Here is a 19,525-nt window from a genome sequence, read left to right on the forward strand (position 1 = left end):
CTTCCGCAACATTGGGCAAGAACAGCGCTTGGATTCGTCGCTACGTTCCCTCATCGACCGCCTCACTGCCAACCGCTGTGATGCGTCCCTCGCCCCATTTGTGCTCCATGAGAACGTCCTCTACCGGCGCAATATGCGGCCTGACGGCGCTGACCTCTTGCTCGTGGTCCCTCAACACCTGCGCAGCAGCGTCCTTGAACAGCTTCATGACGTTCCCACGGCCGGTCATCTTGGAGTCTCCCGCACCTACGACAGCGTGCGCCGCCGCTTCTTTTGGCCCGGTCTATACCCTTCTGTCCGCCGTTATGTGGCCGCTTGCGAACTGTGCCAACGGCGGAAGACGCCCTCGGTTCTCCCTCCCGGGCACCTTCAGCCGATTCCCATCCCCGTAGACCCGTTTTTTCGTGTCGGCCTCGACCTGCTCGGCCCTTTTCCGGTGTCTGCTATGGGAAACAAATGGATCGCGGTCGCGACGGACTACTCCACGCGCTACGCTATTACTCGAGCGATCCCAACCAGCTGCGCAACTGATGTCGCTGACTTTCTCCTGCACGACGTCATACTCCACCACGGTGCTCCCCGTCACCTGCTCACCGATCGCGGTCGCTGCTTTCTTTCCAAAGTGGCCGCCGAACTCCTCCGCTCCTGCTCCGTCCGTCATCAATTCGCCACGGCCTACCATCCGCAGACGAACGGCCTCACTGAGCGTCTGAACCGTACCCTCACCTACATGATTTCCATGTACGTCTCCGACCATCACCGCGACTGGGATATTAGCCCCCCATTTGTTACATTCGCCTACAATTCTACGCGTCCCGATACAGCCGGTTTCTCCCCTTTTTACCTTCTCTTTGGCCGCGATCCTTTGCTGCCCTTCGACAGTGTACTGCCCGCCACTGCCTCCACGAGTCCTTACGCTCGGGACGCCATCGCTCGCGCCGACGCTGCCCGTCTTGTCGCCCGCCAGCGGCTGTCGGCCTCCCAAGTCAATCAGAAACGACGTCATGACTGTCGCCGTCGTGAAGTCACCTACTCTCCTGGCTCCCTTGTGTTACTCTGGATCCCTTCCCGCCGTGTGGGCCTTTGTGAAAAACTGCTCCCCCGATATACAGGCCCTTATCGGGTCGTACGTCCGGTGACCGCGGTGACGTACGAGATCACCCCGCTACATCCGCCATCTCCGGCCGCTGCACCCCGCACCGACATCGTCCATGTGTCCCGCCTCAAACCTTACAACTCACCGTCTAGATGGCATGTGTAGTGCGCACCGGGACGGTTCTTTTGCCGCGAGGGGGGGGTCATGCTACGGACGCTGGGAGGACGACGAAGTGGTTGGTAACGAAGACGACGCTGAGGTGCGCGCTTGTGTGCTGAGAGTCTACTCCAAGCCATCGGTTCCTTGTGTAGCAGGTTACCTCTGCTCTTTCTACTGCTGCTTCTAGCCGCCACGTATCAATATCACCGGTAGATTTCTATTTTTCAGCTCTCTTCGGCATGGCGATTCGAAGCAGCGTAGAAGAAAGTTTTAGCACCCTTTTCAGTCATTTGTATGCTTCCTTTAATAACTGTTGATAAGCTGTGACTATAACACGTGGACAGAGGCGGGTGGTGTTTATTTCTTTGCGTAACTAAGCGGCTTTATTCTTACTGTTCTGCTGTTAGTTTCTTTTTACTCTTGCACTTGACCAATGCGTGTCTCTTTGAAGAGAATTTAAATGACTAACCAATATGTGTTGCCTAATCCGATGTGCCGGTGGTGAACCGGACAACCACATAGGAGACACAGAAACATACGAGATACAGAAACACAGCCTACATGATGTGCGTCATGGCACTGCTGAGAAGCGTCGTATATGTAAAAATGTGAGAGGCTTTTCGGAATTGTATAATCTTCTGAACAACCTCGCACAGTGTTTTGTGTGTTGATTTCATAAAATTTTCAGTTTCTCCTAGGAAGTTGGAAAATGAGGCTTGAGCTGCGTAAACTGCTACTATTGTAACATGCTGAGTGTGTCTCCAAACTGAACATCTGCGTGTCGCAGTGGAACCTGGTGTGTGGCCGCAGCTATCACCGATCCGTCGCGCAGAGCGTCGTCATGGCGGGTGCCCTCGTCGGAGTGCTCCTCTTCGGTGAAATGTCGGATCGGTAAGTCCCGCCCTCGCGCTGTGACAGCGACCAAGCGGTTGGCCTGCGCGCTGCCGCTCAAAGAGCCATGCCCGTTTCTAGTTCGCCATAGCACGAAAGCCACTTCAAAATGCATTATTGGCACCCCCACGCGTCTATGCTTGTGCGTTTTCCGTCTTTCAAGACGTTACGAAGAAATCCAAGTGCAAGCATCGAGACGGTTTGACGGATGGGGTTCAGCCGCGGTTCGCGTAAGGACCTTGGTTCTGGCGCATCGTCACGGTAACCCACTGCATGTTCGCGCGATGGCGATTGCGCAGCTGGGGCAGAATTCAACGCAGGAAAAACTGGGGCAAAACGCGACATTTTTAGCACTTGGCGCCACCTAGCTTTTTAATAGGCGACAGAATCAAATATTTCGCTCGCATAATAAGTCACATGTTCTCTATTATTGCACTTCAGTCTGACAAGATTGGTCTTTTCCAAGAAAGAAAAAAATTGCGACGGGAGCCTTGAAGAACAAGGAAACGGTCAAAAAGCCGCGAATTTGTGGACACCACATTTTTCACTGCTGTGTAGCTCAGCCGACCAAGCGTCCTAGACTTACTTCCGTATATAATTGTTACAATTTATTATAGGTCTTATGTTACGCAAAGTTTAAGAATGCTTGCGTCTCGTGTTCTTCGGAGTGAATTATTTTAGCAGCAGGCTGCACATGGAACAAAAAGCTACATGTCGGTGCTCTGCATGGCCTAAACTATCGATAATGATCTCATTGCTTGCCTAGAAGCTTTGTATTGTTTTATCGCTCTCTGGGACAACTTGCAGAAGGAAAACACTTATTGCAGTTTGACGCTAAGAAGACGAGAAGAAAGTTCTGGCAAGCATCAAGCTGCGCTCGTGACATTAAGTGTTAGGTGTCCTTTAAGACGCCCTCCACGAAACAGTAAAACAGCTGGGGAATATGAAGGACAGCAGCTGCACAGAGCTGCTTTGTATCCTAATGTTCACATTCTTTCAGGGTAGCAAGAAAGGTTTCTTGCACAACACTTTCTGACAATGCAGCAAGTTCTGTTCGGTGCGGCTTACAATCTCGTGCAAAATATCGTGTTCACGTAATACGAATCGAACCAAATCTTATGCACATTATATAGGAATGCAGCGAAAGAGCAACAGCAGTGAAGCGGAAACGGCAAAAACAGCTGCGAATAAGACAGTAAATTCAAAAGTATTGACAAACAGGGCATACACGAAAGCCTGGCTGCAGAATAGTCTTGTCTCTATAGCGCGCCACGGAACAAAACGGTGCCCGCTTTTGTCTGGATGCAGTGTTTACCATGCGGATAGGCTGACAAAGAATGTGCGCCCCATGGTTTGGGCAAGCTACGACGCTTTGAACTTTGCAGTATCATAAAATTTAAATGCGTTCCGCTTAAGCTAGCGTCTTGATATTAACTGAGTGCAACGCCAAGTCAGTAGTAAATAATCCTGTAATATTAGTTTTTGAAAATTCCGAATAATTAAAACAATGATTTGCGAATTTGGGGCGCTGTTTGCCCCACTCTTCCCGAATTATTTTATTTATTTATTTATTTATTTATTTATTTATTTATTTATTTACATTACCCGTCATGCTGTGGAATTTCAGAGCGGGAGTAGTAAATATACAAAGAACACAGAGAAATACAGTTAGTTACATGAATGCGGTATATCATCTAAATATACAATGTTAGCTAGCGCTACGTGGAACTGTTCATAATTTACAATGCCAGCAACTTCTGCAAGAAGGTGGTTCCAGTCACGTGAGCTTCGCAGCAGGAATGGCTGCGAGAAGCATTTCGTGTTGCATGACAAAATCCCGACTTTGTGATTATGATCAATTTGGCGGGATACATAAATTGGCTGGGGGATGAGGTGATCAAGTACAGCGGGATGATGATACAGCTTGTGGAACAGGGCGAAGTGAAACAGTTTTCTACGCGATGTCAGTGTTGGGAGACAGAGATTCGAGTTCATAGCAGTTATACTCGCTGTGCGGTTGCAGTTAGAAAGGATGAAACGTACAGAGTTAATTTGCTCCATATCAAGATCATTAATTAAGCTGTCATAGCAGGGTCCCATACAGGTGTTGCATACTCGAGCTTGGATGTATTGTTGTTTTATAAAGCAATAGTTTCAAATTCGAAGCAACATTTAAAAAGTTGCGACGTAGGTAGCCTAGCATGAGATTAGCATTTTTAATGATGTTCTCGGCATGAGGAGACCAGTTAAGATTAGAAGTAATGTGAACGCCGAGGTATTGATGTGACGAGACTGATTCCAACGAATTTTTATCGATGTAGTAGTGAGGCGGGGCGGAAGTTTTCCTGGATACACGCATGACTTTGCATTTGTCAATATTTAGCTGCCTTAACCAATCTTCGCACCAATTCCTTATTGCGTTGATGCCTGATTGAAGTAATGTAATGTCTTTAGCGTTGGTTCTTTCTCTAAAAATGGCGTAATCATCAGCGAATAGGTGAACATGAGAGTTGACAAGAGATGGGAGATCATTAATGTCAATTAGAAAGAGTATGGGTCCAAGAACTGAACCTTGTGGAACACCGGAAGACACCTCGGTAAAACTGAAAATATAACTGTTAGCAAAAACAAATTGTGAGCGATTAATTAGAAAACATTCAATCCATTTCAATAAGGTACAGTCAATATTCACTTTAGTTTTTGAAGTAATGGTTTGTGACATGCCTTGTCGAAAGCCTTTGAAAATCTAGAAATATACAGTCAGATAGTTGTGACAGGTCTAGAATAAGATGCAATGCATGTGTAAACAACATTAACTATGTTTCGCAAGAGTCAGATTTTCGAAAAAACATATTGTGCTGACGTAAAAAATTAGTTTGATTCATGGAAGTCAACAAAGTTAGTGAATACTATATGTTCAAGCATTTTGCACCAAGTGCTGGCAAGGGGTATGGGAGAATAATTACTACGGGATGCTTTGCTGCCGGATTTGTAGACTTGAACCACCTTTCCGAGTTTACACTCAGTACGCAGCGTTGATTAGTGAAGTGATTGCTGCAAAAGTTTAGTTATTATAATGGAAGAATAAGCTGAAGTGATTTTTAAGAACTTTGGGTTCATGCAGTCATAACCCAGAGCGGAATCAACACTGAGTCCATTAATAAGCTTAATGATACCAGGAGTAGCAACAGCTATAGGTGGCATCAAAGCATAGTTGAAGTCGTGAGTTGTACGTATATGTAGATCACACATGGCTGTTAAATTGTGAGTGAATGCGCGGTCAAGAATTGTGGCGCAAATGGCGCAAGGACTGGGGTCACCTGATAAGTCAGATAAGGCGATGCTATAATCGGTGGAAGGATTAATGACACGCCAGAGTTTTTGCACATTCGTGGTTAGCATAGAGGGCAGTAGATGTTAGTGGCAGCTCTTTTTAGCGTCTTTGAGCGCCTCAACATACGTGTTGTAAGCCAGCGTATACGAAGCCCATCACTCACCTTCAATAATCCGCCTACAATAATGAACTGTTCGTACAGAGGCAGGGCGTGTGCATCGGCTCCTGTGTCGCACCTCTACTCAGCGATCTCCTGCTTGCAAAGGCGGATCGTCGGCTAAAGGAAGCGTTGCTCAACACCAAAGTAATAAGGGTTTTTCGTTTTGTCGACGACTTCATCATCGTCTACAAAACGTCTGATCAGGACCCAGGCAAGGACGTAGAGGCACTTTTCAATATATTTTCTGAAAACTTAGGAGAATTTGAATTGACAAAAGAACTGCCTGATGAAGGCCAACTTCAGTACCTTGACCTGCAGTTGTTTCCAAGTGAGGACCATCTGTGCTGGTGCTATGCTCCGAGGTCAAAGAAAAGCCTTTTGCCATACTCTTCCTCGCATACGAAGCTCGTCAAACGACCAATATCCTTGGGCGCCTTGAAGAATGCCCTCCAAAGATCGTGCTATCACCGTCAGCCAGCTAGCACAGACTCCCAGCTGAAACGTCTACGCGAAGCGGGCTTCCCGGATGCCCTCATTTCAGGGATCGGATTCAAGCTCCTGAAAGATCTCCGCCAATCTGGCCACCCGAAGAAGCCACGGAATGAAAAAGATAAGAGGGCTGTTATGCCGTATCTACAGGGGATCAGCCACTCGTTGAAGAAGATAATAGGGCGTGCTGGAGTTGATCTGATTCTAACTGCACTTAGAAAGCTCAATTTGCTTTGCAGATTGGTGAACGAAGATGCCCCAAAACCAGCGCGGTGCAGTAAGAAGCATGAACAAATGTTCACCACCTGTGACACGGAGGTAATTTACGAGATCCCGCTGTCATGCGGGGCTTCTTATGTGGGTCAAAGTGGACGTTGCATAAACGACCGTTTACGAGAGCACGCCAATCTGCACGGGATACGGCAGCACGCTGGCAAAACACGTGTCTGGCTGTCACTGCACACCTAACTTTGGACGAAGTCAGATTTTGGGGCGATATAATCACCAGCACAAGCGCGAACTGTTTGAAGCTTTCATCATAGATACGAAAGCCGCGTCATGCATTCGCACGCCATCGATGGCATTGAAAAGAAAAGAGATTCAATATCTTGAATAACTATGACGACATGATGCGACAGAAGGAATTCTTCCTCGCCTTCTACTGTTTTTGTTTTTTCCTTTCTAGTATTTATTGTGAGCAATGCAATAAAACCTGCAGTTGTAAGTAAGCGCTGTGTGTGTGCGTGTCTCCTTTCTCGTGTCCCGTGTAAGCGCGCTGTTTTTCGGTGAGATCATGTACCAACTGGCCCGGCAACTGTCCTTATTACAACATAGAAGCATAAAAAAGGATAAATCTCGCTAGCAATTTAAGAAATTAAGAAAAGGCAAAATTAACTGCCGCAAAGAAAGTAGCCAGCAAAACCCAGTGGACAGCAATGTTCCCTGAGACATCACTCGAACAACAACTGTTGTGAAAGTTGCTGCGAGGCCAGCTGTTTTGAGAAGACACTTCCTCAAGTACCGCTACTACAAAATCTCATCTGTGAACATAAAATAATAATACTAATAATAATACCTGTTTTCTTCCGTTCCTCTGAAATTACACTGTTCTTCAAACAGTATTGGCATTTCTCGGGTATAGATTCCTTATTCCTTCGACATAACAGCAGACATTACCCAGTAGCAATTAAAAAAACAGAACAAAAGGGCAAAAGACGCGGCTTTTTGCAGTGTGAAATACTGAGAAGCTACAGCAGGCGCAGCTGGCACCGCATTTCTGGGACATGCGGTTCAACTTCCGGTGGCTCCACTAGCGCCTGCTTCGGAAAGCGGGAATTCGGCATCCAGCCACGTAGTGATCAGTGGCTTCAGAGGCTGCGCGGTTGCGCCATCCGGCGAACTGCGAACTGAACCATTTTCCCAGCGTGGAGCTGGGGTAGGTCTAGGAGCCCCTAGATGGCGCAGCGTGTCAAATGTGGTGCTCCGCTCGCCGCGAAGAAAATTCTGAGCGCAGACGACTGCAGTTATTCGCCGATTTCGGACAGTCGAGGCAAGTTCTAGTGTTGAACTATTTATAAACAAAAACGCAGACTATCGTAAGCAACCTTCTAGTAAGTGGTTGTTCGCGACAAGTATTTTTCGCAGGAGACTAATAATTGGTTTTTTGGGGAAAGGAAAAGGCGCAGTATCTGTCTCATATATCGTTGGACACCTGAATCGCGCCGTAAGGGAAGGAATAAGGAAGGGAGTGAAAGAAGAAAGGAAGAAGGAGGTGCCGTAGTGGAGGGCTCCGGAATAATTTCGACCACCTGGGGATCTTTAACGTGCACTGACATCGCACAGCACACGGGCGCCTTAGCGTTTTTCCTCCATAAAAACGCAGCCGCCGCGGTCGGGTTCGAACGCGGGAACTCCGGATTAGTGGTCGAGCGCCCTAATCACTAAGCCACCGCGGCGGGGCTTTGCGCAGGAGAATGTTTTGCAATACGGACACAAAAATACGAAACGCACGGGTTCTAGTGCGCGGCATATTTGTGGCCAGAGCGCGCAGTTCTCGCCTCGTTTGAAAATATATATAGTGATTATTTATTTAAAATAACAAAAAGGAAGGTAAAAGATGTTTGCTCACCCCGGCATCTGCCATCACTAATCGGCGGCACCTGATTTTGAAAATTGAAAATTGGTTTTTGGGGAAAGGATATGGCGTAGTATCTCTCACATCTCGGCCGACATCTGAACGGCAGCGTAAGGGAAGGGAAGAAATAGACGAGGGTGTGAAGGAAGAGGAGAAGAATGACGTTCTTTGCGGAAATTGAAAAATTGAAAGCTGGTTTTTGGGGAAGGAAATGGTGCCGTATCTCTCTCACACCTCGGCCGACAGCTGAACCGCGCCGTAAGGGAAGAGAGAAAGGAGGGCCTTTAACGTGCACAAGCTGCTCATTCCAGACGTAAGATGTGGTAGAACATGTGCAAACGCTCTTTAAAGACGAAATTTGTGCGTGCGTGTGCAAGTCTGAAAAAAGTTCTGCGCACACATACCAGCTCAATGCATCTTTTGCTTCGGAAAGAATCTTGTCGTGCCAGAAAACCAAGCTCTTGCACAAAACTTATCAACAAGGCTGCGCATGTCGGCGGGTTTAAAAATAAGACATGCTGGCAGCTTTCAGCCATCCTACTGGAAGAATCGGCTGTTAACTTCGACAGGTTTGTGTCAAACAAAAAAGTATGTTTGTGGTATACTAATAAAACCACAATTAAATAATGGGTATGCATTGTATACATCCAATTACTAATTAAAACGTTACTATATCGCACCTTGACCACCCAAACGAAGCTAATTTCGTTTGGGACGTAACATGAGGGGGTGTAACTCGACAACGGGTAGACGTGCATCGTAATATATCATAGATGGTGCTAGGCGTCGATCGTTCCGCTAGGCGGCGCGCGTGCGCGCGTAGCCGAGCATGGTGGCAGTCCACCCCGTTTCAAATGTGACGTTCTTATGTTCCATCCTTCCGTAATGAGACGTCTCCCTCCGGAGCTCCTCTCAGATGCGCTCGTTTCGCCAATACGTTCACTACCACATTGTGCTTTTGAGAAGGACATGGATGATCCCAAACCATCGACATCTTACGCCGTGGCGGAAGAAGATATGGGAAATAAGTCCAAGAGATCAGACATACTCGGACACTACCCAGAAAGCCAGGCGGCCAAATTTGTATTTCCATTCGTGTGCCTCACTTTAATGTCATTCATATAATTTCCAGTAAACCAAACAGCTAACGCTCGTTACTTCAACGTCTTCCAGACGGTGGCCGCATCTTGGGTAGGAGAAACCAAAACTATACGTTCATTTCTTCCCCTGACATCATACACACACAGTTCCACATCTATGCACCGTATTGGACCGTGACGTCATCATTGGCACGCGGGAGGTGGTTGTTTCTACAATGCTATTGTAGTTGGTGCTGCAAGTCTCAGTGAGATATACGATGGTTTCTAGTTGCTGCCACAGATGGCGCTGTGATATCAGGGTGGTAGCAGACCCCCCGGAATCTCTAAACATGAACGCTCTTAAATATAACCGAATCGGGTATCTGATACAAAAGCCAGAAAAACAATGCACACACGAGGGGAGCAGGAGGAAGAGGCCCAAAGGTAGTGCTGATGAACCTTCAAAATAAACTTTTCAAGAAGAACCAGTACCGACTCACCCAGCTAGCCATTCTTGAAGATAAGTAAGGCCTAACTTCGGTCGAAAAAGAGTGGGCCATCACTGCGTGCTCCGCAAAGAACGTTGTAAAACTGGACTGCCGCACTATATGCGAGTTTTAGTAGTTGAGCCACCTTTGCCCGCACAGCGCTTCTCGAAAGAACATATGCCATTGATCTTTTCCGTCTAGCCAGCATCTATTGGTTTCGGACACCGGTGCAAGACACCCGGCACAGCCCGTGGTGGTGGTGGAGATAGCGAGTGGCGGAGGAATGTAATTATTGTACGGGTGGAAGACAAACTTCGGACAACCACTGCATAGAAAAACTGAATTTTATCTCAGTGACAAATTTTCCAAAAAAAAAAGGAGGAGAATAAATGGCAGCGGCTTAGCTCGGCTGAGTCTGTTTTTTTCAAGTAAAAGCTTGTTATGCGTGGCTATGCTGTGTTGCTAAGAGAGCTTAGACTCAACCTCTTCGTCCGTCGCCGAAGCCAAAGTCGTGGCAGAGGCGGAAGCAGCAGCGGCTGCCTCCAAAACACTTCCCAGCCGCCTTTCGGTATCCTTCAACCGCCATACGACGCTCCCGTTCTTCGTCGGTCTCTGCCGCTGGCTTGGCACGTTTAACTTCACTACCTCTAGCTATACACTTGGCATGACAGGACACGTCAGCCGGATGATCAGACTCTGCCGGTCGTCTACGAGGCCGTGTCTACATACGGCGCAGACGGTCCCGGCCGAATTCATTCATCCATAGTGAGAAACTGCGAGGCGGTGGTGTGTATGCACGCAAGAGTGAACGGTTAATATCGAGTCACGCGGTTAGTCATGTGAACGCAGAGAGAGAGAGAGAGAACCAACTTTATTACCAAGGATTTGTAGATGGTGGGTGAGTTTACCTCACTATGACCCCAATACAGGGATGACCTGTATTGTCTTCTCCAGCTAGAGCAGCATTTGATTCCCGCTCTATTCGGAGGGAGCTGGCAGGAGCTTACGGAGTAGAGGCTTGACCTCACATCCCTGTAATATATGATCTTTGGTTGTCAACTGCTGGCATTTTAGGCAGGCGGACAGCTGGCGAGGTGGCAGCGGCGCGCGCTCCACCTGCGGCGAGTCACGTGGTACGTCACGTGGCTGACACACCTCCACTTGAAGGTCAAATGTACCTCGCCGATGACCTTGGCTCGACGAGGCTAGAAAAGCTTTTGCTTTTAAAAATGGACCATGCGCAATGTTCAACTGGGTGGTGGTAGGATAAACAGAGCACCTGCGTGTTTATGCTTAGTTTCCTAATGCCCACGACTTGGCGCAGTCTTGGCCGCCGCCCGACATTCTTCACTTGCGTGCTGGTCATCCTGGTGTTCGGGTCCCTCTCCTCGCTGGCACCGGGCATCGGCTGGTACAACGCGGGCCGCTTCGTTGTTGCCATGGGCGTGGCTGGATCCCAGGCGACCACCGTATCGCTGCGTAAGTGGCCACCCTTCTTGTGTCCGAGTGCCAGGGATGGATTCGGGAAAGGTCACCTGTGCGCGGCACTGAGCAGCTCAGCTGTTGCTCAGGGGCGCAAGCTGTGTTACGTGGGACTCATACACGCTTCTCACAGCACAGAAGGCGAAAGACTTGAGCGAACGCGAGTGGCGCTCACCCTAGCATCTGTTTCTAGTCGCAAAAGCGAACAAGAGTGTTTTGCATGCTATTTACGTTACCACTAGCAATCGTCAAAAGAAAGTCAGCAGGCCCAAACAACTGATGGAAAGTTAGAAGCCCGAAGAGGACTCGAGAATACGTTAGTCAATGTGACGTTCCTCTTCCCGTACTCCAACCTACAAATCTACACCATGTGTTCTTTTTCTGGAAGTGCGATGGACGGCCATCTGATGCACTTACCACGTGTGTGTGTGTGTGTGCGTGTGTGTGTGTGTGTGTGTGTGTGTGTGTGTGTGTGTGTGTGTGTGTGTGTGTGTGTGTGTGTGTGTGTGTGTGTGTGTGCGCGCGTGTGTGTGTGTGTGTGTGTGTGTGTGTGTGTGTGTGTGTGTGTGTGTGTGTGTGTGTGTGTGTGTGTGTGTGTGTGTGTGTGTGTGTGTGTGTGTGTGTGTGTGTGTGTGTGTGTGTGTGTGTGTGCGCGTGCGTGCGTGCGTGCGTGTGCGTGTGTGTGTGTGTGTGCGCGCATGTGTGCGTGCGTGGATGTGTTAAGCGCTAGCGCTGAAACTCCAGGGTTAGTTTCCACATTATATTATGAAATATCTTCTTGGGGGAACGACAAACTTGACAGTGCAAAAGTAATTTTCCTTTCAGTTGCTTCAGTATCTTGGAAGAACGTATTCGGTCCTCCGTGCCGTCTACCTTCCTTGTGTCCGTGTGTGTTTCGCAGTTTTAACCAAAGAAAGATGAAAAACGTAGTTTCAGTAAGCTTAGTTTTTTTACATCGTACGTTTTTCTCAACGTCATTTTGTGGTGTAGTGCTTTCGTCAGGACTATGGATTATATAGGGCCGTCGTAATTAACAGTACGCGAAAAGTCCAAGTTTTGTTTCTGTATTGTTTCGAGGTCCTACTTGCAGATTAAGAACCAGAGTAGTGAAAAACCTGTGGCCTCATGGTACTCCTGACGTTAGATTAGTTAATGGCGAGTTGTGACTTAGCAGGTGGCAACTGCATGCGACCTTTAAAGAAGTGCTCGAGCCATATTATTAATGTTGCAAGGTTCTTATTGTCGATAGTTCAACAAATCGGTGTAATATACAACTGTTCTTTCGTTTATGCTTTCATCAACAGAAAATCTGAGATTACAAATTTTATCCCCTCTACGCCAAAAGTAATCAGTTTAACCATGACGCCGCTCACCACGACCGCCAGCCGCCAATGCGCATTGGCGGTTGCGGCGAGCAGAGGTAGTAAAAAGCAGGCGGATTGCTAACTTGTCACTGCCCAGATTTCTGCCGAAACTCCAGTGTGCCCTATGGATAATTTTAGTAATCTGCACAGGAAGGGACAGGTAATTTCGCTGTTATTCACTTGATATGTCATGTAAAATTAGGAGTACAGTTAAAACTTATCTAACGAAACCCGGTTTTACGAAGTTCCCAATCTAACAAATTTTGGTTCCTTTACAAGTGCCCGTTGCGTTCAGTGTTCTCAGTAACCGGAAATAACGAAACAAACAACTACTAAACCCGATTTAACGAACTTTTTTCGAGAACAAGTGAGTAAAAGAAAGGCGATTTCTCACTCAATCTCCCAACGATGTCTCGCAGCTTGTTGGAAACGTGCAGCAGTAATATCTCGGCGCCGAAGTCACGACCCTGGTTTTGTTCTGACGGGGCTTCATGCTGCGCTGCAGCACGGAACATAAGACTCGGCAGTCGGCGGTGCTTCCCACCTTGGCTTTGAATCCGCTCTGTCATATGGCGCTTTTGTGCAATAGCGATTTGGGCTGCTTTCGCGGACTTTTTATACGCGAAGGCGTGGGCTCTCGGCAAATGCGACGCCGCCGTAGCTTTTGAGTGCCGCTACGTTATAATTTAAGATCTGAAAGGCCGTAAGAAGGCCTTCTATTTTACGAATTTCTCGACTTAACGAAATAATCCGTGGCTGATGTTCACTTGGTTAAATCCAGTTTTAATTGTACAAAAGGCAGCCGTGTCTAATAGCCTCAGATGTTGAATTGGTGGCTCGCAAAAGACTCAAATGGCGCAAAAGTCTTGCATATGCATCGGCTTGTTTTTTTTTTTTTTTACAAATGAAAACAAAAGCTCTTAAGAGTTCCTCTGCTATCTTGTTACTATTCCGCCTTGAATCGTTGCATCTAAAGGTTTGGCTCACAAATGCCGGCCGAGCAGTGCGCCGGAAAATGTCCTCACTCTTTCTCATGCTTCACGCGTACTTCCTCAATCCCTCGTTACAGGTGCACTGAGGGAAATAGAAAACTAAGGAAGACGGTGCGCTGGGCCGACAGATTATTCCTAAAGAACACTACCTATGTTTTTTCTGCGCGTAAAAGTGACTGCGTTGCTGAAAAAATCACAAATGTAATTCCCACTGTCCTTAAAGGTCACGTGACTCTGACCTCGGAAAAGGTTACTTCTTTTACGACGTGTGTTTGGCGGAGCTCTCCGGCCAGTTCGACGGGCCGCTTCCCGACGTGAATGCCGTTGGTAGTTTGAGGTACTGAAGTTGATCCGTACAACGGCTACACGCAGGCTAAGTGCACAAAACGCTAGGCGAAAGGCTCAGCGCTCATGTTTTGTGTCTGATCTTTTTTCATCGTTTGGATTACGCTGTCTTAATTATAAGGCTCTTCGCATTCTTGGCTGGGCCCCCCGCATTGTTGTCTTCGTATTTCGAAGGTAATTGCCCACTAAAGGCGCAATAGCGTTCTGCGGGAAAGCAGAGAACCAATTTTCGTCGGCGAAGAGTTCCCGCTACCTAGCGCAGTTGCAGGAATAACCAAGGAGTACCGCCTCGTATACTTCGCTTTCTCGACATGTTATGCCGTATCAAGGCTCTTTTTTAGGCAAAAATGGCATATTTGTCATGAAGCGGCAGTCATTTATCAGTATAGCTTGAATCAGTTTTCCTCCTTATATTGCCCCTTTAATGACATTCTCCACTCACAAAAAATGGGGATCTCTTATTTAACACAAATCGCTCACTTGACGTTGGGCTCCACGCGCCTCACATATAACATAGTGACGCACAATGCGTGGGCAGAGGCTGCAATGCGGCCGTATAAATGTGCGCTGTAATAAAAAAATAACTTGCGAGTTGAGCTTACTCTCGGACGTCTTGGCTGTTTGACTCCCTTCGAGCACACGTCTCGAACGAACACCGGCTTTGCGAACACTATAGGCTTTCCGCCCTGTCTCTCCCCGTGCCCAGTGATGGAGATCATGCCGCCGCAGTACCGCATGATGATGAACGTGGGGTTCGGCATCGGATACACTATCCCCCTGCTGCTGCTGCCGCTGCTGGCCTACTACATCCGCGACTGGGGATACCTGCAGCTCGCCACGGGACTGTCGGCCCTCATGATGGTGCCCTTCTGGTTGTAAGTGCATACAACTGCTTGCGGTCGCTGACATCGAGACTCTAAATTGCCATTGATTTTCATCAAGCATGCATCGTTTTAGGCGCAGACATCCGCGCTTCAGCGCTCGTCTCGCAAGGTCACGCAGTCCGGCACTTCGCCCAAACAGAGTGCCCCTCTCTTTTTGCAAGGTCTCCATTAGTCTATCAGACCTTGAACAGTCTGAAATTAGTCTTGTCTATGTCTGGAAATCCGGCACCGGCAATAAAGCACTGAAACACAGGGAAGTCTACATCCCTGGTCGAGTCGAGGGGTCAAGCTCGATTCTCGCTACCGAGGACTACGCGCTAAACTCAGCAGCGGCGCGTCATTTTGTTCTTCTCAGGCCTGACAGGAATTTTTGTTTTTGAGCACTTTGCTGTTTGTTTCTTCTATGTTCAAGCAGGCTTTTACAAGCCCGGCAAAGCTCTTCTGGTACGAGCTCCCACTCGTTAATTTCTGTTTTTCTTCTTTTAAATCCTCTTTGAGAGGGCAATTTTATGGAAGGTTCTGACCGAAACGTAGTCGCAAATAATTTTCGGTTGGCGTTCTTTTCTCAATTAAATTCCTTTTTCAACTAGACAGACCTCTGTGGAATGTTTTATTTTTTGTTGAATTCAAACGCTGTCTATATGAGTTCATACGAGGCTCACTTGTGGTTCATATAACTCGTTTGAAACACATATGAAACACATATAAGAATGCATTCATATGAGATTTTTTGATAGGGTATAGGCTTTTTTGACACCAGTGTACTAAGCCCTAGCGGATTTCATCGAGTCCCGCTCGTCATACGGCTGCGAGAATTTTTGGCTTACGACCAGTCAAGCATGGCAAGTCTTTTATGGCACTACGTGTTTGCTTTAACGCGAGTAGGGCTCACCCAACACCTTTTAGTTTTGCAGGCTGATTTTAGTTCTCCCGTCCAAATAGAGATTTTTTATTGAAAAAAAAATATGGTGTCTCTTGTGACTAAGCATATCTCCATTTCTTGGAAAAAAAAGGAAAGTGACCACTATGGTATGGTTTTGGACAAAAAAATGGTCTCTTGGGAGATTGAAGCGACTTTGGCGTGTTTTTATTCAACCCACCGCAAAAACTTTTTTTAATCGCCACACGGCCTTACCAGCAAACACGTGGCGTTGCGCTAAGGGGACGTTTGTTACGTGCTTAGTGAACTGTCATCTGTGGGAGAAATATGAAAATATTGATAATTGCTACGTGTAGTGTCCTGATACTGTGTTTTCTTTTGGAGCTTTCTTCAGCGGACTCTTAAGAACGACTCCGAAATCACGCCCTAACTAGAAGATTGCGGCGCGTAACGCAATACTTCAGGATTCCGTGCGAGGTTTTCATGCTCATGGGTCTGTTTAGACTGCAGAAAAGCCGAATCGTGAATAGGCATTCAGAAAAACGCTTTAAACGAAGTCTCTGCTCAGAGCACAGTGCGACTATACGTTGCGCAACGTGAATCCCCTGACTGGTTGCTCTGACGCATGTGTGTATCTCAGAATTTTGAAGTGCGGGTGGAGTGACGCGTTCTGTTGCAGTGAAAATGTATGACAGGAACTCGGTATTCAATGTGAGTAAACAAGACATCAGGAGACCCAGTGTTGTTTTTTATTTTATGCGCTGTAGAAAGAAGAACACGTTCTTGGGCAAGTTGGTTCATAGCTTGAGTGGATGAAGCGCACAAAAAACACGGCACATAGGCAAAGACGGACACGGCACAGGCACTACTTGCAACTGTTTATTGGATACACGCACGGCTTATTTATAGCCAAGAGGTAGGGGTGATGGAAAAAAAAACACAAGCAAAGGGTAAAAGATACTGGCGATGGTATGGATACTGCATTGTAGGGAACAAAAGTGGCTCAAATCTTTCTAAACTTATCTAAAAATATACTCTCATTCTTATGTATGACTAGGGATGGGGTGCTGATGCAGGAACTCCCGCCTTTTTTAATCCGGTGGGCTTCTAGCAGTTCTCGGGCAGTCTTATCTTTACTTCTGCAAAGGATTTGAGTTTCCTGGAGCTTTAGTTGACAATTCTTCTTCTCTTCTTTGCCGCAGTCCTTGCAGTGACGCGGCAAATGTGACCCGGTACCAACTCTTAGCGACCGTTTGTGCTCGGTTAAACGTGCATTAATACATCGGGCTTTCTGGCCGATGTACACCTTTCTACAGGTCAGCGGGATGCTATAAACCACCCCCACAGCGCATTTCAGAAACGGGTTTACATGCTTAATTTCACATTCTGTTGATTTGGCATCATCATTTACAATCTTTCGACACAGCGATGCAAGTTTTCTGGGTGCAGAGAAGACCACTGGTACTTTGTATTTTGCAGCAACGCGCTTAAGATTATGAGCCACTGATTGATTCCATACTCCCACAAAGTGGCTCATAATCTTAAGCGTGTTGCTGCAAAATACAAAGTACCAGTGGTCTTCTCTGCACCCAGAAAACCTGCATCGCTGTGTCGAAAGATTGGAAATGATGATGCCAAATCAACAGAATGTGAAATTAAGCATGTAAACCCGTTTCTGAAATGCGCTGTGGGGGTGGTTTATAGCATCCCGCTGACCTGTGGAAAGGTGTACATCGGCCAGACAGGCCGATGTATTAATGCACGTTTAACCGAGCACAAACGGTCACTAAGATTTGGTACCGGGTCACATTTGCCGCATCACTGCAAGGACTGCGGCAAAGAAGAGAAGAAGAATTGTCAACCAAAGCTCCAGGAAACTCAAATCCTTTGCAGAAGTAAACATAAGACTGCCCGAGAACTGCTAGAAGCCCACCGGATTAAAAAAGGCGGGAGTTCCTGCATCAGCACCCCATCGCTATAGTCATACATAACAATGAGAGTATATTTTTAGATAAGTTCAGAAAGATTTGAGCCACTTTTGTTCCCTACAATGCAGTATCCATACCATCGCCAGTATCTTTACCCTTTGCTTGTGTTTTTTTTCCATCACCCCTACCTCTTGGCTTTAAATAAGCCGTGCGTGTATCCAATAAACAGTTGCAAGTAGCGCCTGTGTCGTGTCCGTCTTTGCCTATGTGCCGTGTCTTTTGTGCGCTTCATCTTCTCATGTAGAAAGAAAACGTGCGGCGATGGCCTTGTGGACAAAGGCACTAAGAAACGAAGCTGCTCTGCTTGGGTCCCCGGTAGCTCGAATCCTGCACGGGGCTTATTTTTTCCTCTACCCCTAAAATATTCCCGTTCATTGCGCGTGTGCGTGCGTACGTGCGTGCGCGTGCTTATGACTCCACCACTGTTGCAAATGGGTCGCAAGCCCCAAGGGTAGCGTTGGCCTGGCGGCCTGGGGCACAGCTGGAAACATCCGAAGGTCCTGGCAAAGGATGAGTCGACTGCCAACAGAACAACTTGTTTATTCAAGCATCGCAAAAGAGCAGCCGGTCAGGGCGACCACGTTACTCGACGGAAGAAATCGAAGTCTCTTTTGGCGTCCGGGGCAGCTGCCGTTATACCCTCGGAGTCGAGGGCAAGAAGGAACGGCTCGGGATGAGGCGCACGAGACGGCGACGCACGGACATGTTGAGACGTGACGTGACGCGTCCACCGGGCCGGCGCCGGTCAGACCTCCTCGCCTCCCAGTTGGGGAGCTACTCTCCCCGGCTTGCGCGCTTTGACAAGCGTGGGCACCAACATGCACACACACACACGCACACACGAAGACACGTGGCATTGAAACCTGCCTGGACGCGCTTGGCGGGAGGCGTTGCGGCAGCACTGAACGGGCCAAAATGACCGCCACTTTGAACGAAGCCCCGGCGTCCGTTGCATCCGCGCCGGCTATACCGCGCGTCGTAGGCGAAACGTAACACCACCCACCGCTGGGTGCAGCTCTGGGCACCCACTGGTGAAAACCACTCCCAAACTTGAGCTTCCACCCACCTGCACCCTCCAGAACCTCCACTCGCCTATCACCGTTCTGCAGAAGCCCGCGCAGCACCAGAACGAAAAAGCGACAGCGAAATCCACTTCAAAATGCAATTTGGAAGGCGGTCAATGTAAAAGTGAAATTAACAACCGATACTGCTAACGGCGATTTGTCCCATCACATTGCGTGACCATTCGGGCCGAAAGTTTCGGAATATTCGAGATAAAATCGGCCTTATGTTCAGCGTTAGGTTCAAGACCGCAGCAGTTTCAGGACGTTGTCGACCTTATAGTTTGCCGAGAATGGTATCCTAAACGAGTTCATTCCTAAGACTGTTTGGAAAATTGGTGGCTTAAAACCATGGATGAGACCCAAGGGTGGGCTATTGGGAGTAAAATTCGAACTAGACTCTAAGTTGAGCCTCTGTTTAATAGGGCGGAGATGGTAACTTTTTTTCTGCTTCGGATAAACAATTGCGGAAACTTTCAGCTTCAGTATAGGAATCGGCTCGCCTTGATTTCATGAACGGATGTTCACCTAGTTTGCCAAGAGTGTCATCTAATGTGTTTGTGCTTAAAAGTATACACTTACAAGAGCAATGCAATCAGCGAACTATTGATGAAGTTGTGTAATTTAGGGCCAGCTCCGCCATCGCCGTACATCATTGAAGCGGGAGAAGAGGGAGCTATGTAGTCATTGCCAGTTTTT

The 19,525-nt window shown here is 47.6% G+C and overlaps 1 protein-coding gene across 4 annotated transcripts in view; it reads left to right on the top strand.

The window, feature by feature from the left end:
* LOC144116119 (organic cation transporter protein-like) overlaps nt 1–19,525 on the top strand; it is a 163,719-nt gene that overhangs the window by 104,645 nt on the left and 39,549 nt on the right. For all 4 annotated transcript variants that reach the window (XM_077650799.1, XM_077650803.1, XM_077650800.1 and 1 more), the window contains exons 3-5: nt 2,043–2,146; nt 11,155–11,309; nt 14,720–14,888. In XM_077650799.1, the coding sequence (XP_077506925.1) occupies nt 2,043–2,146; nt 11,155–11,309; nt 14,720–14,888 (428 nt within the window). The remainder of the gene's footprint in view (nt 1–2,042; nt 2,147–11,154; nt 11,310–14,719; nt 14,889–19,525) is intronic.

Source organism: Amblyomma americanum, chromosome 1 (genome assembly GCF_052857255.1).
Source record: "Amblyomma americanum isolate KBUSLIRL-KWMA chromosome 1, ASM5285725v1, whole genome shotgun sequence".
NCBI lineage: Eukaryota > Metazoa > Arthropoda > Arachnida > Ixodida > Ixodidae > Amblyomma > Amblyomma americanum.